Source organism: Athene noctua, chromosome 2 (assembly GCF_965140245.1).
Source record: "Athene noctua chromosome 2, bAthNoc1.hap1.1, whole genome shotgun sequence".
Classification (NCBI taxonomy): Eukaryota; Metazoa; Chordata; class Aves; order Strigiformes; family Strigidae; genus Athene; species Athene noctua.
The window spans coordinates 106,281,584-106,305,408 of NC_134038.1; the positions used below are offsets into that span (position 1 = coordinate 106,281,584).

General features: G+C 38.7%; 1 protein-coding gene across 7 annotated transcripts in view; it reads right to left on the minus strand.

Moving 5' to 3' along the window:
- Nucleotides 1-23,825, minus strand: part of TNS3 (tensin 3) — a 240,535-nt gene that overhangs the window by 110,238 nt on the left and 106,472 nt on the right. For 6 of the 7 annotated variants that reach the window (XM_074899804.1, XM_074899803.1, XM_074899802.1 and 3 more), the window contains 6 exons: nucleotides 20,128-20,169; nucleotides 7,319-7,371; nucleotides 6,375-6,546; nucleotides 2,787-2,837; nucleotides 1,431-1,553; nucleotides 21-85 (listed from right to left, as the gene is read on the minus strand). In XM_074899804.1, the coding sequence (XP_074755905.1) occupies nucleotides 21-85; nucleotides 1,431-1,553; nucleotides 2,787-2,837; nucleotides 6,375-6,546; nucleotides 7,319-7,371; nucleotides 20,128-20,169 (506 nt within the window). The remainder of the gene's footprint in view (nucleotides 1-20; nucleotides 86-1,430; nucleotides 1,554-2,786; nucleotides 2,838-6,374; nucleotides 6,547-7,318; nucleotides 7,372-20,127; nucleotides 20,170-23,825) is intronic. The other variant, XM_074899806.1, reaches the window with a different exon arrangement.

Below are 23,825 nucleotides of genomic sequence, written 5' to 3' on the forward strand. Positions count from 1 at the left end.
ATGCATTATACACAACTTACCTTGCAGAAACATTGGTGAAATGCATATATGATGATATGACTACGCCTATCCTTCCTTTTCCTCCCTGTATTAGGAAAAAGGGAATAATAACAATTTATTACACTGGGCATTATTTTAAGATCCATACTAAACAAGACATTGAGACAGAAGATTCAGTGAGTCTTTTTTTTTCTCATTCATCTTCTGTGTTGTTGCTAAGGTTGTAACGATGGGCAGCAGCTTGTCAGCCAGCTTTCACAGATAGACAAGTGACACAAAAACACTGAGTATGATAGCTACGCATGTATCTGTCATGTCTTACTGACTTGTAGGAAATTATTTTACAAAAAAAAAAAGTCTTGACCAGTAGTAGAAACATTGTGTCAACTATGCTAATTTTATATTACTTTTTCCAGAGAACATTAAACATGAGTCTAGACAATGTTGCAATTTCTGGCATGAAATGCTATAAAATACCTACTTTGGAAAGCATATGAGTTTTTGACAGGTTTGGACATTTTCACCTCTCCAGCACCTGAGATTTTTAACAGTTATTACTTATTTCTCTACGGACAATTTAAAAAAAATGTTCCAAAATCTTACTAAATAATTCATGTCACACAAATTCAGTACACTTTACCATGCAGTAATTCTCACAGATTTCAAAACAATTTCAGTCTTTCAGCTGATACAAGCAGCTGTATCTGTCTTCGGGGTTGGAAACTTTAAAGTAATTACGGAAAGGCATTAATCAACAATACGCATTACCAATTTGTAGATAAAATACCTAGGAACACTTTGCCCCATTTTCTTTTGTCCCATGTATGGGCCATTCTCCTGTCAGCAGTCCTGAAACTAGTAAGAATGCAACAGTGTTTCATACAAACATCGCATTCTGCCTGCAAACAATTCAGGACTGGGGATTATACCACCTGACTTGAAAAGAAATTTTGGTCTCATTATCACCCTCATTCTGTTTAGAGTAACATCTGCCGGTGATACAGAGACAGATTTGCCTCAAATGTCACCAGCACAACTACCAACTCAGTTCTGAATTCATTTTATCTGCACTTAATTAAGGCTTCTCTTTATTTCCCTTCATTGTGAGGAAGCAAGGAGAAGTAGGAACACCGCACAATGACAGCTTTGCTGTAAGGCACTGCAGTGACAGCGGCAGTTTGAAGGACGCAAACTAACATCACTGCATACTACAACCAGAGCAGGGGCTGGAACCTTAGTTATTGTAAAAAGTAGTATTTAACAAGCACGCAAGGTAGCGGATTTAATCTTTCTTAAATCGACTGAAGATTTGGCACACAAAACCAAATCAAACTTATTTTGTTATTTTTCAAAATGAGTAGAATAAAGGACAAGGTTTTTGAAAATAAATACAAACTGATAGGCAATATGTAAACCCAAAGCTCACTTACTCTGCAATGGATCACTACTACATGTTGAGGATCATTGTTCAGCCATGACTCCATAGCCTTGCAGATGGTGCACACCTTATCAAGAGGCGGAGCATGGAGATCAGGCCACCCCACATCCATAATCTGCAATTAAACAAGCAACATTCACAAGAGGTGCCTTGACCCTAATACTACATATTAAAATTTGGCTTCAAATAATTGTGATGGTGAAGATTCTCCACATTTTTTCCAACCCAGATAATTATGTCATTCAAATGCCATGATGTAACTAAAATATGCTTACTGTCTCTTAAGGGGAAGATGGGGATTTGTTTGGGTTTTTTTAAGAAACTAGTACTTTTATAAAAATAAACAAGCAAACAAAAAAATCCCCCCAAAACCCACCAACTACTCACAAATGACAACATTTGTGAAGATCGTGATTTCTTGAAAAATTTTCAATAAGAAATTCAGGTATTTTACAATAGTAAAATATTCAGAAGGTCAAAATTAGAACAAAGAATGTTAACTAGCCTGGTGCAGTACTTTGTGGTTGTTTTTATTTAATTTGCAATTTATTTCCTTTATGTGCAACAGATTTGACATCTCAACATTTTGTTCATATCTTCTATTGAACCTTAGTTTCTGTATGTTTACTCAACCTATTATTCTTATATGCATATAATATGTTAACCTTAACAAAACCAGTAACCATGAATAACTTAAATTCTTCAAGATCAATAAAGCATTCGTAAGTTCAAAATTAGGAGTTCTAGTAGTATTTTCCTTGGGTAGAATATATCCCTGTAAATCTACTGCTATACACATACATCTGTGCTACTCCAGCCTTATAACAACTGCTGAAGAGTACCTGCATATCATCTTTTACAACAAAAAACCTCAACAATCAGTGAGGAGGAACAAAATCCAGACACATCAATAGCTACCTTCCTTATGTCTCAGTTGTGCACAGAAGCAACTATAAAAGACAGCACAAAAGGGAAGTCTGTATCTGAACCAAGTTCACTAGCTTCAAGTATCAGACTGTACATTACAGTATATAACCCCCAGTATCCTGTGACTGCACAAAGAAAGTACATTTGGAGTAAAATTTATATCACTCAATAGAATTTTTCAGCAGTCACAATAGGCTTGAGGCCTGTGTGCAAAGTCTAACAAACCACAGGAATGACTACATAAAGCACAGACCTAAGAGACACAAACAGAAAAGGGATGAATGTAGGGGCTTTTTATCATCTTCCAGAAGTTGTTCTCTTACTCTGTATATCAATGTTTGCATAGCTTCAGGGCTTATCAGGCCATTTAGGCTGTATGTAACACTAGAAAGAGAGGTATGTTATAGAAGACAACCAATACCTTTGGGTTAAGCTTGGCAAGGTCATATCTCTTTTCGGAGAGGTTTAATACCTGTTCAGAAAGAAAGAAAAAAAATTATCAACCATCAACACTTCACAGGTTATGTAGTAAATACCAATATTTTAAACACATGATAATTACAAGAAACTACAGTGCTAAGGCTTCAGTTTTGCCTGCTGCTTTGCTAAACTAAACTAGCATTTGAAGTCAGGTAGCACTAGCAAATGTATTTTAGGTATTCAGTTATATGATGAAACTAGAGATGAAACAAAAGTTAGCAGAATTTTAATTGTCCTTTTTCAAAATGTACATTTAATTATTTCACATGGCTTTATTTTAGTCAGAGATATACTGAGAGACCTGGGCACCATGCAAAATAACTGCATGGCATAAGAGTTAACAAAGAAAAGCTTGGGAGAGTGGTACAGTCTTAAATATTTGTATTTTTGAGAGTCTGGCAACAAAAGTAATCAAAACTTCCCAGGGAAGATACGGCATAGCTATTTAACTATAGCTTAGTCTGTGAGATGTTTCAACTCTTCTGTTAACCCATCAGTACATTATACATTCAGTGCTTAATAAAAAACAGTTAAGAAGATAGGCTGCTAAATGAACATAAAGATAAATAAAAATAAAGCAGTGTATACAAGTATTTCTGTCTCGTTCATTAAGAAATGCCTGCTGCTCACTGATGTGGTACTTAAATTGAATGTGCAACCCCATCATGGACACAGTGGAAGCAGGAAGACATTACACCATCCTCAGGAAAAAGCATACTTTTTTAACAAGAAATTCATCCAGAGAAAGAAATCCCCAAATTAACAAGGTAGCCAAGAAAACAGCTGCTATTTTAAGATGTATAAGGTTCTGAAATTACACGATATTGACCATAAAGGGTATACATTTCATACATGTTTTCATTGACATCAACCCCCAAAAGAAAGCATAAAACATCTTTATATGATGACCAACATGGTCTTTATTCCAAGATAGTGTTTGAGTTTTAAAACAGATTACTGCTGAAGAGCTAAATGGCAAGCAAAAATTTGTATGTGCACTGTCCATGTATTTTGGATCAGGAAGATGTATCAATATTTACAATTAAGACTATAGTTATCCTTCCAGAAATACCAACTGTAACATAACAGGAATTAAACCAGAAGCGTCTTATACCAAATAACTCACACAAACTGCTGTAATTTTCTATCAGTAGTAATATTTGCAAAACACTTTAATGGAGAGTTGTATTTCTCAGTACAGAATTCTTAAAATTAGTGTTAAAATTATATGTTATGAGACTAATCACCTAAAATTTTTCACAGAAAAAAAAATGCTATTTGGTGAGAACTTCTTTTAATTCATGTTGTTTTATTTATATGTAACATCAGTTTAAAATTCCTGTGTGTCAGGATACAGCCCTGTTCATGATGAGTATTTTCACTACTGGATCAGATGCCCAACTCAAAGATACTATTGTACTGAAGTCCCTTCAAGCTACAGAGATCAAACTGACACTCCAGAAACCCTATCAGTGCAGAGTAGAGACCAGCAGGTACAGGAATCAACATTTCACATCCAACAACAAAACAAGAGGTCACAGAACTCTTTGAAGAGAAGCATATGCTATAAATAGATGTTAGTGGAAGACTTACTGCATCCTTTTTAGCATATTGTAGGTCTACTTACTTATGTTTGTGACCACAAAGCAGAGAAAAATTTACTGTAAACTATAGACAGGCTTCCATCTCTCCAGAAAGGACACTGATCTTAGACTGTCAAAGTATAATCCTCTACTGTTAGAGCAAATGAAATATTTATGATTTTTTGTTCATACTCTTTGTAACAAACCGAGACTCAAACAGGCAACAATGCACTCCTCCAATTATTTAGGTGTATCATTTCTCTGTCCTCACTATCAACTGTAGTGGCAACAGTTTAACATATATAAAAAAAAATCTGGAGGGAGAACAGCTAGGGAAGCAATGACAAATGCTGATTTGTAGTATACACTCTGCTAGCTGAGACCCTGATGCAATGAAATAAAATTGTTCCCATCAATTTCAGCAGAACTGCTCACTTGTATACCTGTTTGGGGCAGGGGGTGGATTTTTGATGGGTTTTTTTTTTTGCTTCTATACACATGCCTCCTGAGCAGGCTGAAGGAGTCTTTGAAACACAACAAACAAAAGATAGTTTAAAAATTAGTTCTCTGGATCTACAACCTGGCTGTGGTTTGCCAGGTTATCTTGCAAATTTGCAGATACGTACTTGGAGCAGACAGCATCGAACTTGCTTTTAACCAAGCCATCTGATTTCCAAAGTACTCATTAGAGTACAAGTAGAACAAAACTAAAACAAAACCAAAAAGCCCCACACATTCAAACTTTGCAAGACAATCTGATTGCAATCCCACTTAGAGGGGGCCCTAAAGAAGACTTACTATGCATCAGATTTTTATAATACAAAAAGGTATTTGAGATTTAACTGGACTGAGACTAAAAGCTTATTTCACAAGTATCAAAACGCTGCTGTCACATGGGAAAGGCCACTAAGAACAGGTGAATTTGAACAAGTAAAGCTTTACATACAGGTCACCTTCGAACTATTACTATCTTGTGCCTTATAAGCTACCAGCACCTGAAGCCAAGGTCAAGAACGCAGCATGCTGAGGACATCAGCCCACATTACAAGTGCATCTCGGGGGCCACAGCTGGTTCATAATGCATCTGTGACACCACAGTTTGTGAGCAAAAGATGATGTATTTACATCATTAGGTGGAATCTCTCCAGAAACTAATTTCTACCATGAGTCAAGTTCATGGTCCTGAAGCCGTGGATTTGATTCTAATAGTTTTCACATGCTAACTAAAAAGACAGTAGAAGAAAAAAGTAAATAAAATATTGGCTCTATTTTAAATTCACCTGCACAGAACAAGCTGAGACAATACATGCCATAAGGTTTAGATGCTCCACCCAGAAAACAGCACAGGAGATTAATATTTTGGGTCATAATTTAAAAATAAATACTAATTCTACACATAGAGCTCATTATAGATTTGCTTACAACTTAATTTCCTATAGAAAACTAAACAGCAGGAAAAAAAAAGTATCTAAATCAAGTTAATGAGAAGAGCTAGACAGAACACACAAATAGCAACCCTACTTTTATACGTTGTTTCACAATATATAGTGGAGACAGCCAAGATATGATGGTGAGAGACCATTAGGTACCCAGCTGAGGACCCAGATGTAGCTGGCTGCTAAAAAAACCAACGCACTCCACATTGCAGGGTGTGTATCTTTTAAATGTATGCTTTGGACAACGAAACAGTGCAATAATTTTTTAGCATTTGACTACGTGCTATCACAGCAGAGACTGCAGTGCCACCAGCAAAAAAGCGCTTTTAATATCTGTCCTTGCCTAAAAGCTTAAAACATCAGTGAAAATCTTGCCCTTGCTTACAAAGCTGTAAGAGATGGACCAAACAGACTTTAGATGAGTAACTTTTAGTTTGTAGGTCCATGTATACTATAAGTGGTCTTCCTGCAGGACTGAAGATGATGTATCACAAAAGAGTGATTACATACCAAGTAATTATCGCCATGTTTGGATTTGAGCATTCGGGTTACATCTTGTAGATTGTGGAGGTATGTTTCCTCAGAACAGCTAGCAGGGAAGGATACAGCAATGATCCGCTCTGTGATGTAAGTGAGGTCAAGTTCATAGCCTTCCTCCATAATGTGATCAAAGTCTGCACTTCTGTGAAGAAATTAAGATGTGTCAGTTCAGAGCAAGGCAGCCAAGAACAAGCACAGCATATTAATGAGAAGAAACAACAACTTGAACTCATGCAGTCAAGCATCTGATGTTTCCAATATTTTCATTACAGTTGTAACTTATTAAATGCCTACAGAGATCAAATTATTCATTTCAATACACAAATGGACTTAGCCAAACAAAACTACAGTGAAAAAAATCTCCACGACAAATAATGTAGAAAAGCAGTAAAATGAACTTTGACAAACACTAGTGCAGCAAATTTGGCAGTTAAACAGAAAACATACAGGTATTTATATCTGCACAAATCTCTTTCTGTAGAATTCTGCAAATGCTATATAAATTGGTAGATTCACCAGTGATCTGTAAAACACTGCAGATAGATACCATCTTGCAGTCTCCTCTGAGTAACACTGAAGTGAATCCAAAACCAGTCCCCAAATTCCAACAGACACCAGTGTAATGAAATTAATCTCACAGGTTAGTCTACAAATACTGTTTAACTTCTGCTCTTCCAGGTTGAGTGCACAGCCAGGCATCTTACCTTGTCCTTCTTAAAAGAAAAATCAGGTTACAGACATCCAGTTAAAAGTAAGATCAGCAAATATGCCCAGTTCTTTTTTCAGACAGGGACTGTAAAAATGGTCCTTGCATAGCAGTACATGTCTTGCAGAAATCACAACCACAAATAACAAAACACCTAAAACCACCACAGCATTATGCGACACTACTATATAAAATATGAAATACTTGCCGTGATCCTTTGTCACAACTGAAAGAGGAGTTCTTTGAAGCACTGCTGGAATTCTAGAACAAAGAAAGTACAGCAGTCAATCCAGTACCTTCCTTATTGCCACTGATATCAATGTTCCTGCCTTTTTTTCTCATTTAGTATGTGCATACTGTGGAAAACTATTTCAACACTAGAATAAGAGAGTATCACTGCCTTATGTTTTGACTGCAAACACTGTGGTTACAGCCAGGTTACATCCAGCTCTCCCTACAGACTCACTACTACCTCTTCCAACACACTGCTCCCAGAGGAGGACTGCTTGTGTTTTGTCCTCTTCTTCATAACTGCATTAAGATTAGAGAAAACATTCAGTGGACTTCTGAAAAGGCGGACCTTCAATTTCTGTATAAACCTGCAAAAGTAAGTTCCTCTCAAGTGATTTTCTTACGAAGATATTGAAAATATAGTTAATTTTTTTCCAGTATCAAGAGTCCTGGGAGTCCGAGCTAAGTGGTTTTGATTTATGAGAATTTAGCACGTCTTTTGTAGTCCCACTTGTTCAGTAACAGTAACTATGCACTAAAAAAATGTCAAAATGAACCTTAGTAGTAGAATTTTTTTCACCTAATCTTAGCTGTCTCAGAATGAAGCTCTAGTGTGATAATCACCCAAGCTCTCTGTATGTAATGGAGAGAAACAGAGACACCTAGAGGGGGCAGTATCCCTTCCTTCCAGAATAGGTTTTTAGAAAAAGAAGTTAAATAAAAACATTTACTTTCCATTTAGATATATCTTTTTATACAGAAAATCAGAATGTTCAATTTAATAACATTCATCAGTAACTCCATAAGAGAAAGAGTATTCACTCCTCTTCCTGCCCTGAATTTATACTTACCATCCAGAAAAATGCCTGGAAAAGCTTATTCAGATGACGGGTAAGAGCTGGAAAACTGATAAACCATATCTATTTTGACTAAACACATGACAAATATTCCCAAAATAACTTGTGTTCAAATGGAAGAGGCCTTAGAATGTTCCATACAGTGACGCTGTATATCAAAATCTGGGAACAGCTAGGACACATACATGCATAGAAGTGGCATGTTTCCTTGCAAAATTTCTGGAAATTAATTCTTTTGGCAAATTTTCAAGCACACCTGATGGCATAAAGTGCACCTCACCTAAGTGCTTGTTTCCAGTTCCACTAGTTCCCATCTTTGACAACAGAAAATGAGGAAACTTCACGGTATTTTCAGCTTCTTTTTACTCAATCTTTCCTAAGAATTTTAAAGGCTGCAGGTTATATACCATGGGTGCCAGAACAAATAAATAACTAATAACTGAAATTCAAGACAAAGCTTTTAGTGTGTTTTGGATTTATAATTAGAAAGCAACTAGCAGAACATGACTCTCCCTCCACTTCCTTGGTCTCTGTTGGTTGCACAGATATATCCATTGCTTAAGGAGTACTTCCACCATTTTAAAATAAATTTTATGACTAAACCTCCCTGCAATCTGAATAATTAGTTATTTATTGGATTCCTCTGGTAAGAAAATAAGTGATAAAATCATTATCTATTGCACACTGTTAGATCATATAACCTAGCATATAATCTAGTAGCACGGAGCATATAAGCATATGAACAATAGCATAATGCAAACCACTAGCAGAAAAAAAAACTTGGAGATCTATATTTAGTGTATGCATGCTGTGTCACCTACTGAAATGCACAGTACTATATACCTTTTTCCTGCTCTGTGTACAAAAATAGATAATCCTGACACCTTCCACAATTCAACAGCTGGTACAACTTAAAACTTACATTACTAATGCTGTTTGAAAAAATTTTCTTGAGGTACCTGTAACACAGTTTAAAAATCTAGCTGATTGGTTGCACAAATAAAAATATAAATACATCAGTTTAAAAGGACCCTTCTTCTGAAATCTCACTTGGATATCATGTTTCATTGAACCCTCTCAAATAGCTGCAATACTCTTCAGTCTGTTATTATGTGTACACTTTTATAAAAACTCTTCACAGCTCCCAAAATCAACAGTACTCTACCCTCTTCAAAAGATACTTTGATTCAGTGAAACTTCCCATTGCCTACCTATGGTGCATCAAACCACAAACTAAGTTAACCCTTCATAAGATCAAGATCACCTTGTATATAATACATTGACTACAGTCAATGACTTGTTGGAAAATGGACATACAATCAAGGACACATCTTCATTTTTCTGGACATCCTCTAGATTATAGTCACTTCCTCCACTCTTCCATAGCTTAACTACCTTGTAGCTAGCAATGCATTCTTTTTTCCTTGAGTTCTTCCTTTTACTGTTTGTTTTGTTTACTAATTATCAATGACTACACCACTAACTTTTCCCTTCACAGCTAAAATATTTAGGAAAATCCAACAAAGATATAATATATGACTTACTAGAAAGGCAAAATGGTTACAGAAAAATCTTTATAAAGGTTTGATGAATACATACCCATACACACCCCTACAATATGTTCTCAAACCCACGAAGTAGTTGTTACAACATTTCTCACAACAGGCAATCCGCAAACATGAGCCATATATTACCATGCTTCTGGGTGAAGTCGGGTTTAATAGTCAATTAAAACCAATCTTTAACTTCCGTAACTGTCTCTTTTTCCAATATTTCTGGGTGGTTTCAGAGTCATTTCACTGATAAGAAGGGATCCTACTTCATTCTGGACCAAGTCATACGCACCTACCAGCAGAATACGAGTTTCACCAAGCACAAGATTCAACAGCACAGGGCAGGCCATCCATAAAGGAACTCATCTCCATGCAAGTAAAAAAACCTCACTATTTTCTGCCTTGCTGCACACTGGAGGGATAATGGCAAAACATTTGGCTAACCTTCCAAGACAAGAAATGCTATCTGGCATCTTCCAGGATGGACAATTACACAGAAAATCTTGCAAAACTAGAGACAATTTTCATTTCCTGTCAACAAACAGCTGTAGAGAAGATGAAGGGGAACAAAAAAAATGGTTCAAAATAGGATGTTTAACCACACCTGGCTAAAAACCTAGAGTTGTAACCAGGATAGATCCAGCAGAACTAGCATTTGATTTGTTGCCGGTAGGAGAGACTACCCTGATGTTACTATTCTTTAAGATTGTTCCCATAATTCTTGTTCCCCTGCTTCCCTGGGACTGCCTGGCAATGTAAACTGTATAACCAGTCATTTGAGAAGCAGAGTTTAAAAAAAGACCCACCTCCCATTTACCTATTCATTCAGTTTCAAAGAATTTTTATATCCCAAACAAAAACACATAAATGTTATCCATATGTAAAAAGTACAAAGAACCTTTTGGTCAGACAAATGTAGCTGCAATTGTATGAAAGCCAGCAGGGGGAAGCAATTGCTTCTCAAAAGACAACTGTCTTCCCTCCAGCCATGGAATTGTAATAATAAGCAAATTCATTGCATCCAGGGTACTGCATCATTGCCCTTTTCCAGTGAAAACTCAAGCTATGCAACACTTCTTTGACATGGTCCTTATTGCCTATTCCCCATCTTTAGCTCCTGCATATAGTCCTGGGCACACTGCAGAGGTTGCTACCCCAACTTTCTCAAAAATGCAGTCCTCTGATGAGTCCAGTACAGCCTAGGCGCAATACAGAAGCTATGAAACAGGCCAGTATTTAATTCTACATAGTTTTCACCAGGTCACAATAACTTAACTAGAAGGTCAGTTTCCCAACACAGCCTGCTGTCAACAGAAGCACAGGAAGCAGGCAAGACAACAGTTAAATCACAGTTTGGATAACACAGGGTTTTGAAATCAGTCCCATTTATTCACCTTCCTCTGACACCAAAGATGGTGAAGTACATTATGGATTACCTGGTCTGACTCAAATAGTAAGCTTGTGCTGTCCCAGGCAGCAGGGTACATCTCACATCTTTGCAATCTCTTTTCCAGTCTCTACACAGCTTCAGAGGAGAAATGTAACACACATATAGCACAGGTCATCTCACATAGTTTGGCACTGACATGGCATTGAGACACATTTACACTTGTCCAGAAACAGAAGGAATAAGAAAACCTCTCTGCTAAGCCTGCATGCCCTTGCCTATGGAGAAAGGTTGCCTCTCAAGAAAAGAAAACAATCAAGTAGAAAATAATGCCCGTAAAATAAATAAATCATATCTGTAAAATATCATGTCTCTCAGCAAGATTATCATCCTCAACCTTTCCTAGAACTGAATAAGGGAACTAGAGTTACAGCTATCAGGCTTACACACTTCTTATGCTAAATATTAAGTCCTCTGTAGCAGAGCTTCAAAGACTGGAAAGACCACAGAAGGAACAAAGGGTGAAAGGAGATCAGTTTTTCCCCAGATAAATTTATTTGCATTTTATCAGTATGCTGATTCACTATGTTTTATACAACAGCTCTGGGAAAAAAAAATAAAAAATCAAAAACCTAGTATCTAAACTGCTAGTTTCTAATGGGCCACACATGGGCTTAGAAATTCTAGGTGGGATAATGATTCGCCCCTTTTGAGACTAGAATCACAGGCAGGCTAAGAAATCCAAATGAAAAATCATTCAGTAGCCTTTCCCAAGGCCCTGTTCCTGGCATTGAACTACAGTATAATAATACAATATCTTAAAAGCAATCTCAGAAGAATATAAGATTTACTGGTTTCAAGGACCAGGTTGTTTTTAACAGCTGAGACAGCTGTACATTAACTAAATGCTCCTCTGAGGAACAGCATTATTGAAAACTCATGACTCTAGGATCTGACATGCATTCAGCTCATCTATTTCTCTCCTGGGCTCTTTCTTGAATGAGAACATTAATTAGTAAGTGTAAGGATCAATGAGAAGAAACTGTGACTTAAAGGTATCAGGACATATTTTGAAAAAATGGCATGCTCTCCTGGTTTGGGCTGGCATAGAGATAATTTTCCTTCCTAGTAGCCAGAATAGTGCTGTGTTTTGGATTCAATATGGGATTTGATATGAGAAGAATGTTGATAATACACTGATGTGATGAAGGACTTTCCAACTCCTCACGTCCTGTCCATGTGCAGGTGAAGAAGCAGCTAGGAGGGAGCAGATCCAGAGCACCAGATCCAAACTGGCCAATGAAATACTGCATATCCTATAACGTCATGCTCAGTATATAAAGGAGGAGCAGCCAGAACTGGGGGGGTTTCCTCTTTGCTTTCAGGATTGCAATTGCAGGATCTTGCTATTTTGGGATTGCTAGCCAGGAACAGGCTAAGTATCAGTCAGCGGGTGGTGAGCAATCACATTCCGCATTACCCATTTGTGCTTTCTGTTATTGTTTTAATTATTAAACTGGTTTTATCTCAAAAGACAAGTATCCCTTCACCCCTCCAATTTTCTCCCCCATCCTCCTGGGCAGGGAGGGTGAGCAAGAAGCTGTGTCGTGTTTGGCTGCCAGCCAGGTTTAAACCACAACACAGGGATCTATTGAGAATACAAATATTTTATTTGTTCTTATTTTTAATATTGATATAACCATCAGAAAACCTGATTAACTACTCTGTCATAAAATTACATGTATTTTATGCAGCTTTTAATTAGCTTATGAAACTTTTTTCCACACAGTAGTTCACCAAACAGCCACAAATAAGAATATGAATAGAGACACCAATCCACAGGATGCCTGAATGCATTTTAAGCACATTTCTGAGGGTATTTTCATTCCCAAAGCCATGGCTAGGAATCAGAAGAAATTATCTAACCTATTCTAAGGCGTAGTGTATAACCACAGAATAGAATCACAGAATTGCTTAGGTTGGAAGAGACCCTTAAGATCATCAAGTCCAACCGTTAACCTAATACTGTCAAGTCCACCACTAAATCATGTCCTGAAGTGCACATCTATAGGTCTTTTAAATACCTCCAGGGATGGTGACTCAACCACTTCCCTAGGCAGCCTCTTCCAATGCTTAATAAACTGTTTGGTGACAATTTTTTTCCTAATATCCAATCTAAACCTCCCTTGGTGTGACTGATGCCATTTCCTCTCATCCTATCACTTGTTACTTGGGAGAAGACACCAACACCCACCTTGCTACAGCCTCCTTTCAGGTAGTTGTAGAGAACAATAAGGTCTCCTCTCAGCCTCCTTTTCTTCAGACTAAACAAGCCCAGTTCCCTTAGATGCTCCTCATCAGACTTTCACTCTAGACCACCAGCATCCCTGCTCTTCTTTGGACATGCTTCAGCACCTCAATGTCTTTCTTGTAGTGAGGTGCCCAAAACTGAACACAGGAATCGATGTGTGGCCTCACCAGTGCCGAGTACAGGGGTAAGATCCCTTCCCTGTCCCTGCTGGCCACACTATTTCTGATACAAGCCAGGATGCCATTGGCCTTCTTGGTCACCTGGGCACACTGTTGGCTCATGTTCAGCTGGCTGTCGACCAACATCCCCAGGTCCTTTTCTACCAGGCAACTTTCCAGACACTCTTTCCCAAGTCTGTATTGTTGCATGGGGTTGTTGTGACTCAAGTACAAGCAGTTAGCCTTATTGAACCTAATACAATTGGTCTTGGCCCATCGATCCAGACTGTACAGATGCCTCTGAAGAAGGGACCCTCAAGCAGATCAACACTCCCACTCTACTTGGTATCATCTGCAAACTTACTGAGGGTGCTCTTGATCCCCTCATCCAGATCACTGATATAGATATTAAACAAAACTGGCCCCAATACTAAGCCCTGGGGAACACCACTTGTGACTGGCCACCAACTGGATTTATGTCCATTCACCACAACTCTTTGGGTCAGATTTTTACCCAGCAAAGAGTGCACCTGTCCAAGCCATGAGCAGACAGTTTCGCCAGGAGAATGCTGTGGGAAACAATGTCAAAGGCTTTACTAAATTCCAGGTAAACATTGTCCACAGCCTTTCCCTCAGTCACTAAGCAGGGCACTTTATCATAGAAGGAGATGAGGTTTGTCAAGCAGGACCTGCCTTTCATAAACCCACGCTGACTGGGCCTGATCACCTGGTTGTCCTGTATGTGCCATGTGATGGTGCTCAAGATACTCCATGACTTTCCCTGGCACTGAGGTCAGACTGACAGACCTATAGTTCCCTGAATCCCCCTTCTGGCATATGGGCATCACATTTGCTAACCTTCAGTCAACTAGGATCTTCCCCGTTTAGACAGAACTGCTGATAAATGATTGAAAGTGGCTCAGTGAGCACTTCCACCAGCTCCCTCAGTACCCCTGGGTGGATCCCATCCACCCCCATAGACCTGTGTGTGTCTAAGTGCTGTAGCAGGTTGCTAATAATTTCTCCTTGGATTACAGGGTGCTTCATTCTGCTCCCCATTCCTGTCTTCCAGCTCAGGGGGCTGGGTACCCCGAGAACAATTGCTCTTACTATGAAATACTGAGGCAAAGAAGGCATTAAGTACCTCAGCCTTTTCCTTCAACCTATGCCACTACATTTGCCCCTGCATCCAATGAAACACGGAGATTCTCCTTAGCTTTCCTTCTGTTGTTAATGTATAGAAATACTTTTATTATCTCGGACAGCAGTAGCCAGAATAGGGTCTAGATGGTCTTTGGCCCTTCTGATCTTCTCCCTACATAACCTCATGACATCCTTGTAGTCCTCCTGAATTGCCTGCCCTTTCTTCCAAAGGTCATAAATTCTCTTTCTTTTCCCTGAATTCCAGCCAAAGGTCTCTGTTCAGCCAGGCTGTTGGTCTTCCCCACCGACTCATCCTTTGGCACGTGGGGATGGACTGCTCCTGAGACTTCAAGATTTCCTTTTAGAAGAATGTCCACTCTTCCTGGACTCCTCTGCCCTTCAGTACTGCCTCCCCAAGGGACTCTGTCAATGAGGCTCCTAAATAGGCCAAAGTCTGCCCTCCAGAAGTCCAAGGTACAAGTTCTGCTGACCACCCTCCTCCCTTCAAAAACTTTATTTCATGATCGCTGTGTCCAAGATGGCCTCCAGCCATCACAACACTCATAAGTCCTTCTCTGTTCACAAACAACAAATCTAGTGGGCTGCCTTCCCTAGCTGTCTCACTCACCAGCTGTGTCAGGAGGTTCTCTTCCACACACTCCAGGAACCTCCTGGACTGTTTCCTCTCTGCTGTATTGTATCTCCAGCAGACATCTGGGAAGTTGAAATCCCCATTAGAACAAGGGCTAGCAATCATGAGACTTCTCCTTGCTGCTTATAAAATATTTCATCTACCTCTTCATCCTGGTTGGGTGGTCTGTAACTGACTCCCACCATGGTATCTGCCTTGTTGGCCTTCCCCTGATTACTACCCATAAACACTCAATCCTATCATCACCATCATTAAGCTCTACAGAATCAAAACACTCCCTCACATACAGGGCTACTCCATGTCCTCTCCTTTCTTGCCTATCCCTTCTGAAGAGTTTATAGCCATCCATTGCAGCATTCTAGTTGTGTGAGTCATCCCACCATGTTTCTGTGATGGCAACTAGATCATAGTTTTCCAGCTCATCCTGTTTGTTGCCCATACTGTGTGCATTGGTGCAGATGCACTTTATCTGGACTACTGAACTCGCCACCTTTTCAGAGGGAGATGCCCTAAATCCTATGTGACCATTCTCAGGTGCTTCTGTGGTTTCTAACACATCAGTAACCCTTGAGTCTGCTGCCACATAGATCTCCATCTCCTACCTCTACTGAGAAGGCAGACTGAAAGACCTCACTAGCACACCATCCCTCAAACATTGAGGTGCTGCCCCCAGGCTTACCTCTAGTGTAACAGTTCTACATACTCCAGGGTACTAGAGAAAAGATAGGACAATGAACTACTGCTCCACCATGATAATTCCTACTGAAACAGTAGTTGCTTTTAGAAGCCACAGTGAAACACATGTTTGGATGTCTTGGATGAGAACCAAAATTTGCATCATCTTTTGGCCTCTGGCTTTATAATGATTCCTAATGTGGAAAACAAAGAACCATGCCTTGTGAATAAAAACGTCTTCATATTGCTGTGTATCTATTCCTTTAGTAAATATTAAAAAATTCATAAAAAAAGGTCTTTGAGTTGACTCTGCAGAAGAGCTCTATTATTTTTTCTTCTGAAAACACCTATCTGTTTGGCTGTACATTTTATTTTTGTTCTGTATACTGTGTTCTATACAAGTAACAATCTGTTCCCATGTAGTATAACAGCATGAGTCCAGGCAGATATGCCCCTTGCAAGTAACAGTGAATGCACAAGTTATAAATCCCAGCTTGCTGTCTCCCTGCCAAAACTACCCTGACTCTCACCTTCTGGCAAAGCTGCTCCCACAGTTCTTCCCTATAACACTTCAGCCAAGACAAGCCAGGCTCCCCTAAACAAGTTAACTGTAGGGCTTTGTAATCCAGTTCATCTGTACCAAGTTTGTGGAGCACTTGGATATGAAGTTCTAACTACCAATCTGCCAGGGCAACAAGGAACTAATCAGAGCAGGAAAATCATCTTCCAACACACTTAGATTTAGAGAAGAAGCCCTGCTCACAGCCTGAAAGTTCCTGGTATCACTGGGTCTTCTACCCATCCTCCTCTTTTAAAAAAATTGAAATTCATAAGAGGGAAAAGGCACACAGCAAGTTTTTGCTACTAAGGTCTCTTTAGGAGAGAATACTGAACACATGTGAAGTCCATATTCTACTGAGAATGAGGCACAATTGATGTTTTACTTCATATACAATTTTACATTTGAAAACTGTAATATTTCTGAAGTTTTAATTCTATAATGTCTCAAGACTACAAGTTCACACTGAGGTCCGCGAGGCTAGCGCCTAGCCCTAACCAGTGGTGTGTAACACTGTCTCTTGCTCACACAGAACAGGAGCACACCTGCCTGGGTGAATTCAAGTTGTGTCAACACTCAGATTACTCTGTTTCACTGCAAACCTATGGGGAAACTTACTATGTCTGTATTTAACATTACCATGTTAAGTGTTAGGTAAGGAGTTTATCTCAACTGACAAAAATAATATATGTGCTCCAGCTCCAGTTGTAGCACAGTTTCATAATTACTCCAGAGCTTTGAAACAGCTTCCTGAATACTATCCACAGGCAACGTAATTAAGGCATAACAGACAGAGTGTAAAGGTTTCTGCATTACTTCACACCTATCACATTATGAGGCTCCGTAGTCCTATACCACATGACTCAGTAGCACCTAACACAAAGTTCCTGTATGTATGTGCTCACTTCCTCACTCTGTAAAAAGATAGTGATGTCCATACTGGAAAGAAGAAAAAAATGTGGTGACATTTCAGAAGTAGATCTCCCAAGTTTCCCTCCAACCTAGTTAAGACACAAGAGATCAAAACTGAAGCAAACTTTTTGCCACAAATTTAGTAACCTATTAACTATCAAAAAATTATGTGGATGCAGTTCTTGTACAGAAAGTGGGAACATCACTTTTGACAGCCTCTAGTTAAAACAAGAGGCTTCATTTATTTGTTTTAATATGTTAATATTAAGAATAGGATTCCAGACCATAGGGACACCAGAAAGCCCTTTAAATGTAAGAAAATGCACTTCTGACTTCCTGAGTAAGAAAGTGTTATCCATGCCTCAGAGCTATCCCAAACATGAGAATTAAGCTAACAAACTTTTGGTTCTGACACTGCCTAGAACTCAAGCCAAACTCTTTGCTGATATTTACACAGCTTTCCTATAAAGTCGTAAGGGCTGACGCTAGAAATACTGCATAAGCAGTCATGTTGCTAGGAAAAAGACAGAGAGCTTTGCTTTTCTGGACCAGATCCACGGACCAAGATGCAAAGGAGAGAGAGGAAAGGAGAAAAAATCCTAAGGCCGAAAAAGGGTCAGGCAGGTTAAAGCAGTCTCTTCCAGTTTAGTTAATAAACCAGAAAGAGAACAAGCATGGCACAAATTTAGGAGGAAGAGAAGGCAGGAAGACAAGGAACACACCTCCCATTAGCACTACACAGACAGTATGTGTGCACAGAACTATCTACAAAAGCCTTGTCCAGGTAATGGTTGCATCTAGCCCCACTGTCTGGAAACAACACTTCTTATGAATCCCACAGCCTTGTAGCTTTACACCTCCTCTCTTTTCCAAACAGGAATAGGTGTTCCTATCAATGTCCTTCAGTTAGAAACTTTAATTTCCCAATGACCCCCTGCCTCTCATCCATGTCACCTTTTGCTCCTGGGGTATACCGGTCCATGGAAAGTAGGTATGAAAAATTTCAGGAAACTTGCTAATGGTCAAATAATAACCAACATAATAGGACAAAAGGCACAGCTGAAAGCATTGCTTGCCATTAAGGCTGCCTTCAAAATGGCTACTACATGTACAGAAAAAAAACCCCAAAACCTATGACCTTGGCTCAACCAGTACAAAAAACCCTCTGAAGTATTCAGATGTAACACAATGAAGCTAAAAACTTCCAACTAACAAAACAGAAAATAATCTGCAATTATTTCCCTCACAACATAACTCATTATTTTGCTTCACATTTGTTATACTAGAAGCAGCTGTCAAAACCAATTATTCACATGCAGATACCTAACAAGGTTGCTCTAATTCTGATTTTAGTTAATTTGTCTAATTAAGGAGGAGTGAAAGGAGAAACAGGTCTCAGCACTAGACATTTTAGCTGGTTTCAATATCAAATATATTCTAGCAACTTAGAAATAATTATAATTTTACTGGAACAGTGTGGATAATAGCACGGATCCAACCACAGAGATGACATCACCGACATAAGTAAACAAACTATACTGTTAATACAAATGCAACCTCTGTGAAGGTCTCCTGCCTGCATGGGTAGTCAAGGATCAGAATTCTTCACACCCTGCTCAGAGTGGCACCAGCAGAAACCTGCAGCACTGAACCACGGATGACATCGCAAAAGAAATGCAATGTGCACAAGTCTAATGCTGTGAAACAGATGCTCATTTGTTGCAACAGAGACCTGCTCATGAATTAAACAGTGAATCAACAAAGACCATATCTTTCAAGTTCCTCCCTCTGCCCCTTTTTAAATGTTTCCATCTTTCAAGCAGCGAATCAAATACTTCCATCAGCTGCCTACTAGCAGACAATTAACTATAGGCATCTCCCATGATTATTTAGAAATCAAAGAAACTTGTCATCTCTGATAAAAGGCATTGCAAAAACTTCAAAAGTTTTTCTCCTCTGTCTTACTCATTTCACAGATATTGTGCTAAAAGTATACTCACAAGTGCTATCAGTATTGAAATGTGCAATACTTCCCATTTGCAGAAATCTATGTCACTTAGAAGACTGAGTTCTATTGCACTTCAATAAATGTATTTAATACTACTTGTACCAGTAAGTACTACAGCATCAATAATAATAAAGGGGTGGAAAGAGGCATTTACTTTGTTTTGTAAATAACATGGCACAGTAACTTGAACAAATAAAAGCTAAAAGATCAATTGCATATTGACCACAATACAAGAATGAATATTCTTCCTGCTGAAAAAAAAAGTCTTGAATTTCTGAACTCATCTGAATACAGTCTACGAAGATTTTAATATTTCTCTTTACTTCTCCTCTGCTTGATTTAGAAATAAGGAACAGAGTTCAATTCATGTGTCCTGGATAAACTCAGGGGGAAAAAACCCATACTAATTACCCTAATCAAAGGCTAATTTCACAGTTTAGAAAAGTGTGTGCTTTGAAAATGGCTAGCAACAAATGCTTTGTGAAGATGTAGTAAAAAATAAGCGGCCATAAACAGGAAGATAAATCAGGCCAAGTAAAGGAAAAAGTAGTAATGAAATGGAATTACTTACAGTTCTGGTTACATGATTTTTAATGCCGTCAGAGTTACTAGCCTGTAGAGGGAAAAAGGTTAACAAAACTGACTTTAGTTTTCCAGATAGTTTAACTACACTCTAAGAAATCCCCTCCTGACACACACACAGCAAATAAAATAAATCATTCAGAAGTACACATACATTCTGTAGTATTAACAACCAAACTGTCTTTCAAGCAGGTATGAAAACAAATTTATTTTACATTATCATCCTGTGTATTTAGGTCTTGTAAACCAGCACTCAGCTATTGAGAGTGTTTACTCCAAGTTACAATATACATGGAGATGTATGCTGTTAACCATGTATTCCCTTTTGCATTTTTTCCTAATCTCTCATTTTATACTTTTTCAAGAAAACAGACACTTGTGTGGGTATTGATGAAGTGAGATGCCTAGGATTTTCATTAAGCACTGTGTAAAATCTTAGTTCAAGGCTTTGAAACAAGCATCTGTAGAGATTAAAAAAGAAACAAACAACACAACACCACCACCACCCCGAAAAAAACTCAACAACTTGTTGAAAGAAACAAGCCAGTCCATTAATATGAAAATCTAACATGAATCACCAGAAGCACAATCTTCCATCAGTACATGCTTTTTTTATTGATGACTACAATCAGCATGAAATCAAGGTAATGTAATAGGGAAGTACAGTGGTAAGACTGGGTAAAAAACAACCTCAAAATGTTTGTTTAAAATTTAAAAAAAGTCAAAATTTGACATTTCACAAGAGAAGATACCCTAGATTAAGGATTTTACCATTTGGAATTATAATGGGAGAATAACAGAAGTATTTGACCTTGAAAAACACTCATAAATGAGGAAACTAAGTAACACTGGAACTAAGTCAGTGCCGTAGCTTAGGTAAGACTGCACCAAGCGTCAGCGTTCCCTGCTCCACAAGTCTGCAAAGAGTGCATTTTGCATAAAGCAATACCTAATGTTCAACTGCATGAAACTATTGCTTCAAAAGATAATTTCAAATTCTGTGTAAAAATCAACAAGGTTTTCCTCAGAAGACATTAATGCCAAATTGCTACAAGCTATTGCTGCTGTAGCAACAGGGTTATCATTACTGCTAACACCCCATATGCAACTTTACCCTAAGTAATGCAAAATCATTTCACAATCTGGAAAATCTTGCATGATTTTTATACATTTATACAAATTTTATACAGAACAGGCATCACTGAAATGTCCCCACTGAAATAGATACCTCTGTAACAAAACAAAACAGCTGCAACACTCTGCAAGAGTTTAGGATGAGAAGTGCAAACCTTATGCAAATCAAACTATTTATCTTGTACATTCAAAGCATTAACTAAAAGGGGCAGGAAAGGAACATGTGAAAATGCACAATGAAACATGTTCTTCCTCTTTGTGATTTTCACTGGCACACTACCCCATAGGGACTAATCGACAAGTAAAAGAGTAACTGTTACTGCACCTTACTTATTTGGAGAGCACAAAGGAGGGAAAGTCTCAGGAAACTGCTTTCTGATTCTAGGTAGACAACTAGGCCATCTTAAAATGGTAGACAAGAAAAGGAAAACCCAGTTCTTCCTGTTGAGTCACTTTGACAAGAGCTGGATTATCCTGTAACTTCAAGACTGTGCAGTAACTTACAGCTTGGAAAGTGTTAAAAAAAAAAAAAAAAAAGCTAAAGCAGCACATACACACAGAGGAACACAATGTTTGCCGAAACTGAGAATACCAGCCTCTGCCCAAAACAGATTATAAGTACCCCTGCATACTTGTATGGCCACACACCCATGCAGACTAGTAGTGGTACAACTGAAAATCTGACTCCAAAGCCTGCTGTGGGAAAGATGCTTTGAACTAGAGATGGAGCTTTGTAACTGTCAACTCTTTATTTGGTAGGTCACTGAAGTTCAGATACTCTCTAGTTGCAAATCTCAACTGGAAACACAGTTATAGATTGTCAGAGTGCAAATTATAGTAGCAATACCTTGCTTAATTCAGGGAGCCCACACACAATTTACCATGGCATACATACTGCACTAACCGTAACCCTTATGATGTGAGATTGGCTCACAGTTAACCCTTGAGAATAGGCTTTGAGGTTGTTTTTTGCTTAAAAGCTTGACTTGGCTTGTCAGCTATCCAATCTCCACAGTGTTAAACATACAAAAACCTGTCAGATAGAACATACAGGCAGACCAATGCTGTTAGTTCAACCCAGAAACCCTAAACCAACTCAAACTTGAAAGTTGTTCTCAGTAGATTAAAGGTGATATATAGGACAAACACCTGTATCACTATAACCTTAGTTACTACTATTTCACAGTCTTAGGACACTCATTGCTACTGAGCAGAAATAAACAGACCCATATAGGAAAAGGCAAAACACATAAAACAGAGGTTTTTGACTCATGTGGGGGTCTCTATAAAAAGGGACTTTGTGGGCGCCATAAGCAGAGCGCTTTGGAAAATGCACCGTTTTGCTCTTCACCAGAAAGTCTGTACACAAGCTGTACTGAGCACCTATCCTTCCAGAACAACTAAGTAGCCTATTTATGTTATTGCATATAAAATAGACATATAAATAAGGTTTACACCTAATCTTTGCCAGTTCAAAGGGATTTTCTCCTAGTATTGTGCAGTTTAGCGCACTTGATTGGTGTAGTCTGAAAATTTTTCAGGATTACTAGGAGATGGAACATTAAATAACCAACAAGAATATCATCCTCCTCTTTCTTTATGTTCTGTATTTGCTCTCCAGCTTGCTGAGTCCCTACTGAAGTGCCTCATATTCTCTCACTCCGCTAGAAACAACAGCTCTCTCCACCTTACTACAGAGAGGAATGCAAGAGTGCTAGAAGCAAAGAGCTTGACATAACTAAGTGGCAGGATCACAATGTTCTCTTTTTCTTCTGACTTAAATGGGAGAGTGTTGAAATAAATTCTAGTAAAAAAACATAAATGTATGTCTTTGTGTACACACACACATACACACACAGTAAACAGATGCCCAGCATTAACCCCTTTCTTTCAAAAGTGGTCCACCTAAGGATGTACCCTCAAGTCTCCATACACTCCCTGGATGGCTTTAAAATGGTTACCCCCAAGCAAAATACTGCTTCTCCTGCTGCCTATTTATCAACTCCAGGATTAAAATTACAAATAAAACTCTTCAGTGGCTAAATACTGTGGTACACTCATTAGAGTTGTGGAAGATCCAACTCCAAGCCTCTGCCTGGACACAAATGAAGGGGAGCTTTGAAAGTATATTCTAATACCCTGTTCTGGTTTGAGCACAGAGGGCAAATGACTATCATGCAGCCACCCTCTTGCTCCTTCTCCCTCAGGAATGGGAAGAAGAAAATATAACAAAAAGCTTGGTGATAGAGACAAGGACAGCAAGGGATGATCCACCCATTACTGTCATGAGCAAAAGACAAACTCTTAGGGGAAGAAAAGGAACATCAATTTAATTTGATTGCCACTACCATCAATATAAACACTTAATTTTCTAATCAGAGTAGCACAGTGAGAAATACAAGCACATCTTAAAAAAGTCTTCCCCCAGCCCTCCCTCCCCAGACTCAGTTTTGCTCCCGATTTCTCTATCTCCTCCCCTACAGCAGTGCAGGTGGCAGGGGATGGGGGTTGCGGTAAGTTCATCACCCGTTGTTTCTGCTGCTCCTTCCTCCT